General features: G+C 46.9%; 1 protein-coding gene across 3 annotated transcripts; it reads right to left on the bottom strand.

The window, feature by feature from the left end:
* Positions 1 to 10,023: 10,023 nt before the first annotated feature.
* LOC123121843 (F-box protein At3g07870) lies at positions 10,024 to 14,574 on the bottom strand. 3 transcript variants are annotated; one of them, XM_044541917.1, is made up of 8 exons: positions 14,301 to 14,574; positions 13,729 to 13,798; positions 12,450 to 13,578; positions 12,220 to 12,362; positions 12,017 to 12,136; positions 11,776 to 11,871; positions 11,633 to 11,692; positions 10,024 to 10,345 (listed from the first exon to the last, which is right to left on the bottom strand). In XM_044541917.1, the coding sequence occupies exons 3-8, from the start codon at positions 13,531 to 13,533 to the stop codon at positions 10,274 to 10,276; spliced, it is 1,575 nt and encodes a 524-aa protein (XP_044397852.1). In that variant the 5' UTR covers positions 13,534 to 13,578; positions 13,729 to 13,798; positions 14,301 to 14,574; the 3' UTR covers positions 10,024 to 10,273. The 3 variants fall into 3 exon arrangements, with proteins under 3 accessions (XP_044397852.1, XP_044397850.1, XP_044397851.1); XM_044541915.1 differs by having other exon boundaries at positions 12,220 to 13,578; XM_044541916.1 differs by lacking the exon at positions 13,729 to 13,798 and having other exon boundaries at positions 12,220 to 13,578; positions 14,301 to 14,561.
* Between the last annotated feature and the right edge of the window lie 3,690 nt (positions 14,575 to 18,264).

The raw sequence follows: 18,264 nt of genomic DNA, 5'->3' as shown, positions 1-18,264 counted from the left end.
GGTAATGCTGCACCAATTTCCAGAAGGGTTTAAACCCATAAACATTGAATCATACAATGGAACGACAGATCCCGCGGTATGGATTGAGGATTTTCTTCTCCATATTCACATGGCCCGCGGCGACGATCTCCACGCAATTAAGTATCTCCCCCTAAAGCTGAAAGGACCAGCACAACACTGGCTAAACAGACTCCCAGAGAACTCTATTGGTAGCTGGGAAGATCTGGAGGATGCCTTCAGAGAAAACTTCCAAGGTACCTATGTCCGGCCTCCAGATGCCGATGACCTTAGCCATATAGTCCAGCAACCCGGAGAGTCAGCCTGAAAACTCTGGACTAGGTTCTTAATCAAAAAGAACCAAATCGTCGACTGTCCGGATGCTGAAGCCCTCGCGGCCTTTAAACATCGCGTCCGCGACGAATGGCTCGCCCGACACCTCAGTCAGGAAAAGCCAAAGTCTATGGCAGCCCTTACCGCACTCATGACCCGCTTCTGCGTGGAAGAGGACAACTGGCTGGCTCGTAGAAGCAATAGTACCAGCGACCCTGGCACCTCCAAAGTCAGGGACGGCAATGGCAGACCACGACGCAACAAACATAAGCGTCAAAACAACAATGAAGAAACTGAAGACACAATGGTCAACGCCGGATTCAGCGGCTCTAAATCCGGTCAGCGGAAGAAGCCATTCAAGGGAAGTAAAGATGGTCCATCTAATTTGGACAAAATACTCGATCGACCGTGCCAGATTCATGGCACCCCTGACAAGCCTGCCAATTACTCCAATAGAAATGTTGGGTCTTCAAACAGGCCAGTAATTTAAATACCGAAAACAAGGGGAAAGGGCCGCCAAGCGAGGACGATGAGGAGCCCCGCCCACCGAAAACAGGGAGGCAAAAGAAATTCCCCCTGAGGTGATAACAGTGAACATGATCTATGTTACACACATCCCCAAGAGGGAGCACAGACGCACGCTAAGGGACGTCTACGCCATAGAGCCTGTCGCCCCTAAATTTAACCCGTGGTCGGCTTGTCCGATCATCGATCGTAGGGACCACCCGACCAGTATCCATCATGGAGGTTCGGCAGCCCTGGTCCTTGATCCAATTATCGATGGTTATCATCTCACTCGAGTCCTTATGGATGGCAGCATCAGTCTTAACTTGATATATCAAGACATTGTCCGTAAAATGGGTATTGACCCGTCAAGAATCAAGCCTAGTAACACCACCTTTAAAGGTGTGATACCCGGCGTTGAGGCCCGCTGCACGGGCTCATTAACATTGGAAGTAGTCTTCGGTTCACCGGACAACTTCCGAAGTGAAGATTTAATCTTCGACATCATCCCCTTCCGTAGTGGTTATCAGGCACTGCTCGGACGCACTACCTTCGCCCGCTTCAATGCAGTCCCGCATTATGCTTACTTAAAGCTCAAAATGCCTGGACCCCGCGGCGTTCTCACAGTCAATGGAAACATGGAATGCTCCCTCTGTACCGAGGAGCACATCACGGCCCTTACAGTCAAGGTACACAGCGACCCTATCAAGCCGAACACTTCATCGGCCATCAAGCCTCCGGACACTATTAAACGAGTCCGGCCTACTCTGCAGAACGACAGCTCGGTCAATCCGGAGCTGGACTAGCAGTTTTGCCTCCGTCCATCGCCCCATCTAACCGCGACATATGTAGCGCGTGTGCATAACTACGCACTCAAAGTACCTTGGGCGGCGATGGAGAGGCACTCTGCGGACGAGGTCCATAATACGGCTCGACCCTATTCGGACCTTAACTTTCTTCTTCTTTTTTCTCTTTTCTCTTATATTACAGGTTCTTTAAAACCTAAATCACTTTACAATGGCACAAGAGCCCTCTCCCAGGCCCCTTGTGTATACATGATCGTCGATCCTCTCAAAGGATCCTCCACCAAGGTGAAAAGCGGCGCGGACGTGCGGCAGGGTGTCCAAAGGATCTTCAAGACTACCTTTTCTTTTTAGGACATGTATACAGCTTTCCCTTGTTTTCAAATTCTCGGCATGTAAAAGCCTGGATGCTTATGGCATTATCTATAAGAGCACATTTTGATGTATCAATCAGACTATAATGGAAACAGTTTTTACCAACCCTATTCGGTATTGGTTTATTTCATAATCTGTATTCCCTCTTCATGTCAGATTGGCATATACACTTCGGCATAGCTTAAAATGCCAGGGGCTTTACTCGGCCACATATATTTCCAAAAAAAAGTCCGAACACCTTCAGAGAATACTTCGGCGTCCCAGATATTGCATTATATGCAGCAGCTCTGAATCATGTCTTTGGTCAATAGTTGGGTTGCCCGGCTCCTGTGGTTACTACCTTACGTTCCGCTTGTTCGGCTAGGGTAGTAAAGGGAGAACTACTGCGATTGTATTTCTGGTTCGTCCGGTCAAACACCTCAGTAGAGAAAGCCGAAAACTGACCTCATGATGCGGTGAGATCTGGTCAGCGATTCGGTGACTTAATATAAATCTCTTGCAATTTCTTCCGTATTATAGGAAGGAATGGCTTTTGGCCAGTCACGCGCTTAAGGCATCCCAGTTCGGATAGCCGCATACGCACCATGGGCTAGTACTTAGTCCCACCGTCAAACTCCTATGGCTAAGTGAAAGTGCTAAAGCCACATAGTCTGATTGCCTGGTTCGTTACGCAGACACCTCCTTTACGGACCAAGACGTTGGGTCAAGAGTGATCATGCGTTATCCCGAACACCCCCGTAGTCTCTACGTGGGGGCTGAAGCCGACGACTGGCAAATTTTCAGATTAACAAAATACGGCCGCACAGGAGGCAAGTAATTTAAGATAAAGGCATAAATATATTACATAGCCTTGGTTCATAAAACAACGTCTGGGCAGCCCGGATACATTTACTCAAATAAGAATCCTTTGAGCATTAGCCCTCTATTAATCGGGCAGCCTCCAGAACGTCTTCAAGATACCGCTCTGGCTTGCGGTGGTCCTTGCCTTGGGGTGGGCCCTTGAACGCCATGATGGCAGCCTTCATCTTTTCCCAGTGCATCTTGACACGGGCAAAGGCCATCCGCGCACCTTCTATACACGCCGAGCGCTTGACAGCTTCGATTCGGGGTAGCGCGTCGGCGAGTCGCTGCACCAGGCTGAAGTAGCTGCTAGGAATGGATTTGGTTGGCCACAGCCGGACTATGATGTCCTTCATGGCCAATCCGGACATCCTATACAGCTCGGCCAACTGCATCATCTGGTTGTTCAACAGCGCCGGACGCTCCGGTCGCGAACTGTGACCGGAAGAGCTTCTACGACGTGTGCCCCTCCTAGGCCCGGAAGAACTATGCGGCGTCGGCGGCACTCTTCGGAAGATCCACAAATGCGTATGGAGAACTCCACAGTCGAGTGAGCAAGGCATATCTTTGACCGCCAAATAGAGTCTGCAAAAGAAAGGGCTTACCAGCAGCTATCTGTTCGGACTACCGGATTTCCTCACGAGCTGCCCGGGACTCGGTCTGCGCCTCCTTGGCCTCTTGGAGGGCCTTGGCGAGTTCGGACGGCTGAGCCTTATTCTTCTCCTCCAAGGACTCACACTTGCCGGCGGCGTCCTTGAGCTCTTGCTCGACCTCGGTCACCCTCTCCTCGTACTGGCGGCGGGCGACTTGTTCGGACTTTAAATCCACAACCGCTTTGTCTGCGGCCGCTTTGCTCACCTTCGCCTCCTCCTTGGCTTGGGCAAGGGCACTCTTGAGGGTCTCGACCTCGGCCGCGCTGCCTACAATCATACACATCGCAGCGCATGAGTTTAAACTCAGAATTCGCATATCAATTCAGGCATGTGCGAGATATTTTAAACATACCTTGCACCTCATTGAACCGCTTGTTTATGTGGACAATATCATCATCAGCTAGCTGCAGCCTCCGCTTGAGATCGGAAACTTCAGCGGCCTGGGCGGTCGCCGCCAACAGAGAAGCCTGTTATACAAATAGAAAAGTCTGTCACCTCTACCAAATACTATGTGATCCTCTGTTCGGCCTTTTTCAAAAACCGAACACAGTCTCAGGGGCTACTATCTATATACATGCATATTTTTTCATATGATAAGTGGCTAAGAATATTATGTCGCATACCTCGAAGCCTGTTAGCAGGCTGGTGAAGGCTTCGTTTAGCCCGCTCTTTGCGGACTGAGCCTTCTCAACCACCGCACCCATCAGGGTGCGGTGCTCATCTACGATGGAGACACGTTGTAGTGCCTCCACCAGAATGTCCAACGCCTCCGGATTTGTGGAGGTCGCCGCCGAAGTTGGCGCTCCCCCCTCCTTCGAAGGGGGTTGCTCGCTCAATTCCGGAGCCGTATGGATCTTCGGAATTGTGTTCGGCTGGGGGCCGGACTGGTCAGGGCCCCCGCCGTCGGTCTCCATGGGGGTTGTGCCCCCCATGTTCTCGGCAGCCAAGGCCTCACCTCCAGGTGCCGTGTTCGCGGCCTCCCTCACCTCTTCGTGGCCCGGAGAGGCCCTTCGGGACAACACCTTGGTGTCATCCGCGTTGGTCGGTGGAGAGACTTGCGGAGGCGTCTCGTTCTCCCCCATCCCTGGGCTAGAGAGTTCCCCTCAGACAGCGATGGTTGGGGGAGGTCGTGGGCCGGGCTGAAACACACAATGTGATATGTTATATTACAACCATAATAGACCGAATATTTGCAAAGTACCCTTTTTGACACTTACGATTCGGCCAGGGGCTTCTCCCTGAGGCTCCTCTTGGGGGTGTGTTCGGCATCCGTATCCGAACCGTCTGAGAGGGTTATCTTCTCCCTCTTGGACGCCCCCTCCTCCAGGTCTGCGGAGGCTGCCCTTTTCTTTCTTCTCCCACTTTCCGCTTCCTCCTCCTCCTCCTCGTCTTCATCTCCCTCGTGGGAGGAGTGGGCTTCGGTTTCTCCGGAAACTGCGTCCGAAGTACCTTTACGGCGGAGGCCGCCCTTGGCCTCCTTGGCCTTCTTCTCCGGCGCCTGATACGGCACCGGAAGCAGCATCCTCGTTTGCAGAGGATTGGCTGGGTCTTCAGGTAGCGGAGCCGGACACTTGATCCGCTCCGCCTTCGCTGTCCAGCCCTGAATGAGGAATGGAAATCTTAGTATAACCTTTGATTTATGGACCGAAATTATGTTCGGAACTAAAAAACTTACAGGAGTGGCTGGATTCTCGCTGTCGAGACCGATGTCTTCGGTCTTCTTCGGCCACGTCTTCTGGGCCTTGAATAGCTGCTTCCAGATCTCTTCGTGCGTTGTGCCAAAGAAGTGTTGCAGGGTCCGGGGACCTTCCGGATTGAACTCCTACATATGGAGAGGCCGGCGTTGGCAGGGGAGTATCCGGCGGAAGAGCATCACCTGAATCACACCAGTGAGGCTGGTGTCCTTGTTTATCATATTCTTGATGCGCTTTTGTAGCATCATCACTTCGTCGGTCGACCCCCAGTCCAGACCCTTGTTGGTCCAGGACGCGAGCCACATAGGGGGCCCGGATCTGAACTCAGGAGTGGCCGCCCATCTGGCGCCGCGGGGTTCGGTGATGTAGAACCACTCCTGTTGGCAAACCTTCACGGTCTCCACGAAGGACCCTTTGGGCCAAGTGGTGTCAGGCAGCTTGCTCACCATGGCGCCGCCGTAGTCCGCGTGCTGCCCGTCGACCACCTTCGGCTTCACATTGAAGACTTTGAGCCAGAGGCCGAAGTGTGGGGGGATGCGGAGTAGCGCCTCACACACGACGATGAACGCCGAGATGTGGAGGAAGGAATTCGGGGCTAGATCGTGGAAATCTAGCCTGTAGTAGAACATGAGGCCGCAGATGAAGGAGTGGAGGGGAAACCCTAGCCCGCGGAGGAAGTGGGGGATGAACACAACACTTTCGCCGGGCTCCGAAGTAGGGATGACCTTCTTTTTGGCAGGGAGCCTATGTGCGACGTCCACAGTCAGGTACCCCACTTCCCGGAGCTCCTTGACGTCCTTCTCCGTGACAGAGGAGGCCACCCACTTGCCCTGAGAGCCGGATCCGGACATGGCTGGAGAGGTTGGTGGCGGTGGGAAAGATTGAAGCTTGGGCGCTAGAGCTCGAGGATGGGAAGGCAGAGGAAGGAAGAATGCGTGGGGTGAAAAGATGGATCTTTATCCACTTATATAGGCCGTGAATATCAAACACCCCCCCCCCCCTCAAGCCTTAAAACCGCCTATTCCCAAGGGGTCGTGTGAATGGCACAGTTGGATTACCCAAGCCAGTATTGATGATGATCCCGCAATAAGCGGACACGATATCTGTTTTGACAAGACGTGTCAATGGAGGCCGCGCCTCGAAACGCGAAGCGGGAGTCCAAAAAACGGTTCGAAATGATAAAGAGGCCAGAGGTGACGTTTTGCCAAGAGGGTTGTCAGTTGACAGACCTTATTTTGATTAAGTATTTTTGCCTTCATGGTTGAGGGTTGTGGCTAGTATACAGAGCCGGATACAGTTCTTTTGTTCAGAAGATTACTTTGAAATATTCGGAGGAGGAACCCGTCTTGCAATGCCGAAGACAAGCTGCGCGCCGGATACCTCGTCATTGAAGACCGGTTCAGGGGCTACTGAGGGAGTCCTGGATTAAGGGGTCCTCGGGCGTCCGGGCTATGTGACATATGGGCCGGACTGATGGGCCGCGAAGATTTAAGGTAGAAGACCTTTCCCCGTGTCCGTATGGGACTCTCCTTTGCGTGGATGGCAAGATTGGCGTCCGAACGTGTAGTTTCCTTCCTCTGTAAACCAACTCTGTATATCCTTAGCCCCCTCCGGTGTCTATATAAACCGTGGGGTTTAGTCCGTAGAGGCTATCTGAATTCATATATGCTAGACATCTAGGGTTTAGCCATAACGATCTCGAGGTAGATCAACTCTTGTAACCCCTATACTCATCAAATTCAATCAAGAAGGAAGTAGGGTATTACCTCCATTAAGAGGGCCCGAACCTGGGTAAACATCGTGTCCCCTATCTCCTATTACCTTCGATCCTCAGACGCACAGTTCGGGACCCCCTACCCGAGATCGGCCGGTTTTGACACCGACAGTGGCGACGGCATGCATGATCTCGACGGCGATGGCGACAAGGACGACGATGACGACGTATATTTTGTGTAGTTAGGGCTTGAAAACAATCTTATGATCTTTATACTTTGGTCAGGTGGTATATACTAACCTCTCACGGTGATCCTCGCGGTGGTAGGATTACACCCTCTTTTGGATGTGGTGGTAGGATGACACCAAAGTAGTGGCAGGTTGAACTTGCTATGATCATGCATGCTTACTAATGCTCTTCTGCTCCATTGCTTCCTCCTAGAGTTCTTCATTGCTTGATGTTTGTGTGTTTCAATGCTTGTTGCTTGAACTTATTGCTCATTTGCACTGCCAGGGCAAGTGGTATGTGGTGTTCGAAGGTAGGGTTTCAGGGGTTTACAGTTCATGGGAAGTTTGCAACAAACAAGTTTCAGGGTACGGCGACAGCAACCACAGAGAAGGGTTTAAGACTAGGCAGGCGGCAGAAGATGCTTACTCGAAGTATGTGCGAGAGCATTCAAGCAACAAGGTTGAGGTTGGCAAGGTGGATCGTCCGTTAGGGCTGAAGAACTTCATCATCTTAGTCGAGTTCATCATCATAGCAATGCTATGGCGTTGGTGTGCTCAGTGTGATCATGTGTAAGGTGTAGTAGTGTTGGTAAGCTCACCAAGTAGGGTACAAGGTGAGCACAATTCTATGCTCGTATGTAACCAAACAACGTGCACTCATGTGAGCACATATAATGCGAGCAACCAAACACGGTGCGTAGAGGCGTCGCCCCGATGCAGGAAGAGGACATCCAGACAACCAATTGACATGCAAATATTGGTTTTTTGCCTGTAGATGCTCAACCAGGACCAACTGGGACAAGTATGCAAATGGGCAAAGAACGATGCAAGCAACCAAACGCGCCCAAAATGTTTCACCAAATGCATGTGTAACTGAAAGAAAACTAAAATAAAAACCAAACCTAAAGAGAAAAAGTAAAATCAGAAAAAAGAAGCAAAACCAAAAAAAGATATAAATCCTACTCTCTCCATTCCACGATGTAGTGCGTATAGATTTTTTGAAAGTCAAACATTACAAACTTTGACCACAAAAATATGCATATTTAAAATATCAAATGCATGTCATTGTATGCATCATCAGTTATATTTTCATGTTGTGTATGTTTAGAATTGCATATACGAATAATTTTTTCTTTGTAAACTCAAAATTTGCTTGGTTTGACTTCTCAGAAAATCTATACACAGAAGGAAGTACTACATTTGTTTTTTTGAGGTAAAGGAGGAAGTACTACATACGCTAGGCTACAGGAGGTAGCCATTGTGACCGTATAGTAAGCGATTACGGTAGGCACGCTATGCCAGGCCCATGCGAGTGCGCTGTGGGCGACCCTCATTTTGCGCTCTAATAAGCGATGTATAGCAACACGCACATTCTACTCCACTGGCTAGGCCCAAAAAGGAACCGTGTGGGAGATAGAGTAATCAACCCCGTTGGCCTTCACCAGTCGGTGGAGACGGCAATGAGGAGAGGTTTGACTCCATGCCACTAGGGGAATCGTCGTCGCCCCAAACGCTGCCACCATCACCGCCCATGCCGTTGCGACCGTCTTCAGAGTCAGGAACCGCAAAAGCAGGGTCGACGGGGAGCTCCTACGAACGGCCAACCAGCACTATGGCAATAACACCGAGATCCAAGAAGCTGTGCACCAGAATGGATTTAGGAACATCGGTTAAGTTGCGGCTCTTGGCCGAGACAAGGACCGCGGTGTAATCAACCCCGGTGAGGCAGACGGTGTCAATCTCGATGGGACAAGCAAAAGGGAAGATAGAGTTTATGATGGCGGGTGTGAACAAATATTCAATCAGAAAGTGCTCAATATTTAAGGCAGAAACAGTGCCTGAGATGAAAAAGGAAGCGGTTTTTTTTGTTTCTTCATGGCGAAAGAGGTCAACGGTGTTGATGGGACAAGTAAATGGCATTGGCTGGCACAACGTTTTTACATCATCTATTGGAGGCACCTGCTCCCACAGAAACTAGAGGGATAGTAGCAAAGAAAATCACAGAGCAATCACATTCAACGATAAAAAAAGCAGCACACCGAACAATTGGACGACCCAGGAAAAGCTGCCGCTAAGAGCATCTCCAGCCGCGCCCCCAACAGGCCCTCCCCTAGGCTTTTTTTAGCGCCGGCGGGCAAAAATCGGCCCAGTGGCGCCCTCACGAGTCTGTTTTTCGCCGGGTTGGGCCGAAATAACAGCCGGCGCACCCGAGCCGAACCCGGAGCACTGGGGGGCGCCGGCACAAGCAAAAAGGGGCGTGGGGCCACTCTGTCGGCGAGTTGAGAGCCTTTTTCCGCCGTTTCTTCCCGCTTTCCCCCCGGCTTCCCTCTCATTCTCTCCATTCCTCCCGCCAATCTCCCTCCCCCTCCCCTCCCAGCCGGCCGCCATGCCGCCGAAGAAGTACGTGATCCCCGCGCCGCGACAGCTGCGACCGCCGCCGTCACCCAGCCAAAGCAGAGGAAGCCGAGGGCTCCGCCGTCCAAGCCACCGAGCATGTCCGTCGCCCAGCCTCGACCCGATCACCGGCACGAACCAGAGCATCGAGACGTATTGGGAGCGCATCAAGGCCGAGTTCGACGGGCGACCTAGCGCCGGTTCGCCCCCAGACCGCTCTTTTTCGGCACCCTGGGGGGCCGAACGGCTGGATATGCTCTAAGGTATCCAGCAATCCCGAATTTTCAAAAACAAAATTCGACAAATCGTCATTCACGCTTTTGTAACATCCTATAGCAGTCAGTTAAAACTCCAGAGGATCTGAACCTGCTTGATTCTACACGTTCCACGGCCGTGCATTATTAAAGGTATGCTTTCATCCGTGGATATAAGATTATAATGCAATTACAAGATTTCCACTTCCAGCATCCTGTAATGTTTCAAAGCATATTCAGTGGCAAGAGTTGGTTTAACCTTCAGATCAAATGTCTCGCTGTCCCGCAAATTCTCCAAGGTCTCAAATCGACCAATAAGTTAATTAGATCACAAGGACTGAAATTCAAACGAAAAAAGATACATAGCAGCACACAGCCGGTACTTCAGAAAGAACACTTTTACAGGCAGAAGAGGTAAACAGTCCCTCGGTGACAAAAAGAAACAAGTGTTGAACATCATCGCCCTCATGATAAATTCTGAAGTATTAAGCCTTCGCATCATCGCCCTCACTGCGATTCTGAGAAGAAATGCCAGCATTTGAGCCCGAAGCACCCCTCTGAAACATGAGTAAGGTTCAAATACAAGACAATGGGACTTTCATCAACCCATTCCAGAAAAAGGAAGGGTCTGAATCTTCATTATTTTCCTTTCCTCAAAGAAAGATAAAGTGCAGAGACAGTTTAATCATGTCGTTAAATTTTGAATTCAAAGCTCAAATCAGGAACTAGGAAATGGAAATTTCTACGTTAACCAATCAATCCATGGTTCCTACTCTGATGTTCTTTAGAACTTCTTATGTTAATTTGTCTGAGTAGGGCATTTTGGAGACCGAGCTCCATCGAGGACTTCAAAAATTTCAAAATTCAAACCTTCTAGTTTCAAAGAATTCTGAAAAAAATACACATGTATATAAGGATGTAATGTGTTTGTGTGTAAAATTTCAGGATCAAAGACCTTGAATTGCGAGCTGCACAAAATAAAAATATTATGGACTTTGAGGATGAACAGTACATATGCTAAAAAGCCCCAGTTTTTTTTGTAGCTCTCATTTTAACGTTTTTCGACCTGAAATTTTACACACATGTACATTGTATTTAGGTATATGTGTATTTGTTTTCAGAATTTTTTGAAAGTGAAAAGTTTGGATTTTGAAGTTTTCAAATTAAGGCCTTCATGGAGCTCGGTCTCCATTTGGCATTTTCGAATTTAACTGCCATATATAGGTGTATGATATAGAACAATTTTAAGTACCTCTTTAATGCAGTACTTGATAGCAACCAAAGTATAACTTATAATTCGATGCCCTGTTAGCAGAGCCATGCTCAATTAACCATTATTCACTGAGTGTGCTAGCAAACGTATAAGAATGGAACTGCAGACAATAACATGCAATTCAAAGAAGATAAAATTTACAGTTTGGCATATCTATATCTATATGCGTAGGTCTGAAAATATAAACACCCAAAGTGTTTTGCAATGAAACCCATTTCACAAATTTAGGGCACCTACATAAACCTTGATGAAAAAATATTTCTTATTGATGTAAGATATGTTGACTGTGTGATACCTAATTGACAGCCCAATGAACACAGTAACTAGACAACTTGCAAAGTTAGCATAAAGAACTAAATCAGAAGTGCATGCATAAATTAAAATATGGGATGGAAAATAGTTGTATTGCAGGGGAGGCCATTCAATTGTATGGAGAGAGGTAACAATATTATCTTGCTTATAGTTGCTTATTTATTGTGGAAGAGATTAAAACAGATATAGGTGACAAGAACTACCGAGCTATAGCAGAAAGAAAAAACATGAATAAATTAGACCAAATGTAAAGCTTTACCTGATTTTCTACAGCACTAAGTATCATACTCATGATACTCTTTGAAGCCTCCCTCGATGCCTGTAGACAGGTTAACTTAATTAATTTGACATGTTTCAACAAAAGTCCTCAATGATCTGGCTTGTAAATTTAAAACACTATACCTTCATAATGCTACTATAATTCTCCAAACGAGCAGATAAATTTTCCCTATCTTGCTTCTGTGCCACACAATTAAGCCGCCGGAGGGGCCTTGGTTGCTGGAGTCTCGTGCAAAACATGACCAATGATGAGGGTACACTTAAACAATCATTACATCTTCTGCTTTTCAAATGATCATTGAATATTTAAACTTAAAATATGAAAATAAAAGCTATGCTGACTTTCGTTTAGATAAAGAATTACCTGATCTGGAAGGCTTGGACATATTTTATTGATTTTCATGCCTATATCCTGTCGAATCGCATCATCCAAGATACGCGGCAGTAGACCATTGAATGATATGCTACTGTGTTCTGCAAGTGCCTATCAAATAGCAACTCATCCATTGTTAAAATTTCCAGAATAATGAATTATCGATAAGCTAAATTTGAGATCAGCTAACATACAATTCCCTCGTGCTCTTCTTCATGAAGGCGAGTCCACAGTTTTTCATAATCAGAGAGCTGGTGCTCCCATGCCTCCCACTTCTTCAATTCCCAGCCTTCCCGTTGTTTTGGCCTACGCGCAATGGCAGTCTTCTTGTATACATCTAAACGTACAAGTGACTTCACACAGATATAGGATTGCATGTTGTCAGGCTTGTGGGGAAAGAAATCTAACAGATTTGCCATCTTACACAATTTAGTATTGAAGTTCTCCCCGAGCAACTCATAGGAATATAGGTTGCCGTCGCGACGTTGCAGTATGATCTTATTCCTATGAACCAAATTTGGACCCGGAATGTAATCTGGCGAGTACTGAATATTGTACTTCAGGCTCCACCTTTGCTCCGTTTTGTTCTCAAGTTCCCAGATCTGCAGCATACCAACAAGCCTTCTGGGAAGAGAAGGACAGGCTTGAGCAGTTGCTATACATATCTTCCTATCTATCTCTCTGATCCAGTACCGACGGGGACCGCCACCTGCACAATCTTCATGTACAGTTGCTGGCAGTTGTATCCGTGCAAAACTTTCTCCACTGAGATCAAAGGTCATAACTGCGTGCTGCCAGTTAGCTACCATGTCTTCAATTAGCCAACACATTGTTCCGTCAATATTGACTGCTCCAGAGTTTTTTACACAGTTTAAGCTTAGGGCTTCTGGAGTTTTGATATCTCTCCATTTCTCACCACCAAGTGTGTAAACTTGAATGACGCTGAATCTGCTATTATTATGGGAGCGAGTGCTGCCCACAACAGGATCACCAAGGAAGTGTGTAATCTTGTATTCTTTTGACAATGGGTGAAATCCAAAGTTGTAGAACAAGAAGTGATCACCCCTCAAATTCTTTACAGGTTTCTCAAGATGCAGGCATTCACCAGTTGCAAAGTTAGCTACCTTGAGTGTTGATGACTTTGTGTATAAGACAAGAAGCCCATTGCATGAACCACAAAGGAAATCGTCAGGCCCAATCACTGGCACTGCATATGTCGATGGCGACCAGGCTTCATCAATCAGGATAGCATCAGCAGGATGGGGCTCACCTGAGACCGACTCTTGCGGAAAGAATAGGACGGCGCATTGGGGCGCATCCTGGAGGTGAGAGGTGACAAACTGGGGATCTCGGATGATTTTATGCCACTGCTCGCAAACACCAGTGCACCTCAACAAAGTGCTCACTGGAAGCTTCAAAAAAATCCGCTCAATGAGTTCTCCTGGGAGACCGTTTATAATGCATTCCTCATCTCTTTGCTTCTTTGGTTTGGTTTCCTCGGAAGCCATAGTAAACAATCTAGTCTCTTGAGGAAGCCTAGGTACCAAATCCTTCTGTAGACACAATTAAAAGCAAGAGGGAAAAGTGAGTAAAGATTATGATTAAAGTAATTTGCAGGAAAATAACATGAAGTTAGGTAAAGTTTAACAGCTGTTTTAGTTTATCTACTTAGAATTGGTAAAGAAGGAAACAAGTGGCACCACCTGTAGCAAACATGGAGCCCCGTGTTGCTATTGATCAATAACCATAAAAAAATCGATATACATATGATGCCTGCAAAGTTGAAATGACAGGCTGGGTTAAAACTAAAAGCATGGTAAGATACACATATCAAGATGCATAGATGAAACACAAAGTGGGTGCGACACCGCTAAAATTTGCTGGCAAAACTCTAGCCACACGCCCCGAATGACACTCCGCGCAACGAAATGTGTGCATCAGTGCGACAACCATACAACTTAGAAATAGTTTACATTGAGACATTGGATAAAACAAGCAGCTAATGCATTTTTGGCATTGGAAAAGACATGCATCGGCGACAAAGAGGACCGGTCATAGACAGCAATTTCTGCACCTTCTGTAAGTTTCAGCGGCTACGGTAGTATGCAGATGTATAACCAGTTCTCTGCTGTATTCCGGCGCCGTGGAACAGCAAAGCAAGCGACAGAACAAAATGATACTCACATGAATCAATTGACGGATGCTAGTAGATGGAAAACTTGCGAGTACGCGCTGAGCAATTTGAGGGCGGGAAAAATGGGGGGTCGGAGCTCACCGCCACCGCGTCGACCTGCAAGCCACCAAAAGATCCAAGACGGAACGCAACCCCGCCGCCTCGCCTCGCCTCGCCTCGCTTCCCCTCCCTCGAGCACGCGAGTCGAGAGTCCTCGCTTCGTCTCCCGCCGCAGCAGGGCAGCCGGCAGCCGCGCCGCACGGGCTGTCGGTGTCTAGGGTTAGAGCGGGGAATGGAGATTGGGGAATTTTTTCGCGGTTCGCGCACGACTGCCGCCGCGATCAGGCGGGGAGTTAGCAAAGGAAAGCGCACGGCCCAGGACGAGACGGCCTTTTCTTCTCATTTTGAGGTAATTCAGTAACCAAATTTTTTTAAGGATGGTAACAAAATTGGTTACTATCCATAAAAAAATGGTTTTTTAATTACCTAAAAAATTGGTTACTGAATAATTGTATTTCCGCTATAAAAAATAGTGGAAAGGGGTAATACCCAGTTGGAAGAAAAGACACTCCACTGGTTATGCTCGGAAAGGAGGCATTTTTTTAGAGGAGCATTTCTTTTTTACTTTGCAAAGTGATATGTCTCGGAAAAAGACGTCTTTAAATGCAGTTAAAAAAGATAAAGATCCTACTAGAAGCCAAACTAAGCGATCAAAAATTGTATAGACGAGTGTTCATGCCTCATTAATCTGCACTCTTAGTTTTTTTCATGCTAATGCCATGCACAAAAGCGGTGACGGAGCCAAACTGCACTGGCAGTGGTCTGGGACCCTGGGTTGTGAGGCTGGTTTTGGCCTGGGGCTTGCTCGGGCCTAGCCCGATCCTGGCGCCGCCACCGCACAAAAGGACATCTTTCAACGATAGCTGACACTAGTAGAAAAGAAGGCTTTGGTTCAAGCCGGGTCAGCCCATTAGTCCCGGTTCAGTTCAGAACCGGGACCCATGGGGCACTGGTCCCGGTTCGTGAGGCCAGGGGCCTGCCGGGCCTCGTGGGGGCATTGGTCCCGGTTCGTCTGGCCTCTTTGGTCCCGGTTGGTGGGACGAACCGGGACCAATGGGCCTCGCTCCTGGCTTGGTCCCGGTTGATGGCTTGAACCGGGACCACAGGCTGCCCTTTAGTCCCGGTTCATACCACGAACCGGGACCAATGAGGTGCCTATATATACCCCTCGCCCGCGAGCAGAGCACTCCAGTGCTCTGTTTTTCTCTGGCCGGCGAAGGGAGGGCTTTGTGGTGCTCTACCTCACCTCCTATGCACATGAGGTGTTCGATGAAATGCCCGAGCCACACTAGTTAAGCTTTCTCGTCTCGAAGCTCGACCTCAAAGCTCCATTTTCCTCGAGATTTGTCTAGGTTTAGCGGCCCTCACGTCCCATTCCCGTCTTCACCGCCGTCGATCGGCCGCGCCGATCTCGTCGCCGGCACCACCGTGGTGAGCCTCTTGTTCTTATCTTCTTTCTCAAAGAAAAAAATTCTTACTTTAGATAGATACTTGTCTAATTTTCTTACTATTTTATTGCTTGTTATTATACAGTGCGATGGTTTTGGTATCCGCCCCCGTCGGCCCTCATCCTGTCTATGATTCGGATGTGGTATATATTATCTTTATAACTATTGGTTCATTTATTGTTTATGAAAATTATGCCGACCAATATGACATAGATTTTATTTATCTAGGAGGTATGTGAACCGGAAATTCCAACCGACCCTATTGTCGAGAGGTTAAATTTAGTTGAAGAAGAAAATAATTTCTTAAAGGAAAAAATAAAAAAAATTGAGGAGGAGAAGATGATATTGGAGTTGCATGTTGCGTATGTCGTCGATGATCACAAGATCAAGATGGATGCAATGCGCTTGAAGATTAGAAAGATTAGAAAATATGCCATTCATACCGAGGCTTGGTATCATTATGCCGTTGGATCAATTGTTACCTTGGTTGCGATTATGATCGCATTTGTTTTCGCATTGAAATGTTTTACATAGTTTCAATGTATGGTTTAATTAATTAGATGCTCTGGAGAGCTATATGTTGTTATATGAGAACTACAAGAGGTGGGGTACAGGTAGACCCACAGTACGGAATGACAACAGTGGATCTGAAAAATCTTGGGTACACTGACGAACCGTTCGTCCTAGCCAATGATGTGGCACAGGTTATCTATGTGAAGGACATGTCTACCAAACCGAGAAAAAGAAAAGATAAGGAAGCGAATACATCATACGATGAGCCAAAACGCCACATAGTTCTTTCAGGAAAAAGGGACATCGTGGGAGTGGAGGGCAAGACAGACATGTCTGAAGATTATGAAAAGTTTCATGAAATTCCTCCCTTCAAAGTCAAGGCTGACCCAAGCATCCTGATAAACGATGAAGATTATCCATGGTTACGGCGCAATAAGCAAATGACACAAGCGAAGAAAAAGTGAAGACTTTCTCCCGCAACTATTATGATGATACCATGCCAACTTTGTAACAGACGAGTATGATACCATTGTCCGTTTTGTACACTAAGTGCATCCAGTTGTTGCCGTAACCCTCTCAACTTTCTTGCACATGCTATGTGGATGAAATGATGGTACCATGCCAACTTTCAACCTTTTCAGAGTTCATTTGAAATGCTTTTCAATTTCAGGGTCTTATAACTCAAAATAATCAATAAATGCATGAAAAATAACAAATGAAGTCAGAAAGGGTTGAAAATTGATGATGTGGCTTTGAATGGTGCATTTTGAACACACAAAAAGTCAGGAGTTCAAATAAGTTTTAAAAAATGAAATCCCTTTGTAATAGACGAGTTTCCGTATGAAATCCTGATACTTCGAAAGAGATTGTCCGTTTTGTACACGAAGTGCATCCATTTTTTGCCGTAACCCTCTCAACTTTCTTGCACATGCTATGTGGATGAAATGATGATACCATGCCAACTTTCAACCTTTTCAGAGTTCATTTGAAATGCTTTTCAATTTTAGGGTCTTATAGCTCAAAATAATCAGTAAATGCATGAAAAATGGTGCATGAAAAATAACAAATAAAATAAATAAGTAATTAGAAACAAAATAATATAAACTTTAATAAAATATATAAATAGAAACAAAATAAAATAAACTTTAATAACATAAATAAAATTTATGAAACTAAAATTATCAAAGTATTTTCTGTTCAAAACATTATAAGCAACCTCTAGTATTATTGAAACTAAAATTATATAAAATTGATGCAACTAAAATTATTGAAGTATTTTCTGTTCAAAATCATTGAAAGCAAAAAGAATTTTTATAAATAACTTTTTTTGTTAGAAACTTTAATAGCAAAAAGAATTATCATAAAGTAAAATAAATAAGTAATTAGAAATAAAATAAAATAAAATAAATAAGTTTTTTGTTGTAAGTGGAAACAAAACAAAATAAATAAAGCAAAAAAGAAAACAAAAAAAGGCAAAAAATAAAAAATATGCCACCTACTGGGCCACCGCGGCCTGAATACGACTAGAAACCCATCAATGGGCCAGGATTCAAGCCCGCAGAAGGCCCAGTAGGCCCATCAGGCATAGCAGTAACAATTAGGCCTGTAAGCCTGCAATGGAGAGGAGCTCGAGAGGGGAGCGGCAGTGGGGCATATAAACCACTGCGCGCCCCTCTCAACTAGCGAAGTGGGACTAAACTTTCGACGCGGGCGCGGCAGCACAAGGCCTTTGGTCCCGGTTGGTGGCACCAACCGATACTAAAGGGGTGCATTGGTACCGGTTCGTGGCACTAACCGGTACCAATGCCCCCCCTTTAGTCCCGGTTGGTGCCACCAACCGGGACCAAAGGCCGCCGCTTCCCGCCCTTCGGGCTGCTGAAAAGAGGCCTTTGGTCCCGGTTGGTGACACCAACCGGGACTAAAGGTGGCATTGGTACCGGTTTGTGCCACCAACCGGTACCAATGGGTTTGCTATATAAGCCAGCACTTGTGAAAATTTCGTCAGTTCTTCGATCCCTCCGACGACGCCGCCAGGCTGCCCGAGC

The sequence above is a fragment of the Triticum aestivum genome, chromosome 5D, assembly GCF_018294505.1.
Source record: "Triticum aestivum cultivar Chinese Spring chromosome 5D, IWGSC CS RefSeq v2.1, whole genome shotgun sequence".
NCBI lineage: Eukaryota > Viridiplantae > Streptophyta > Magnoliopsida > Poales > Poaceae > Triticum > Triticum aestivum.
The sequence above is the reverse complement of the archived record's forward strand: the minus strand, read 5'-3'. Positions and strand labels throughout refer to the sequence as shown.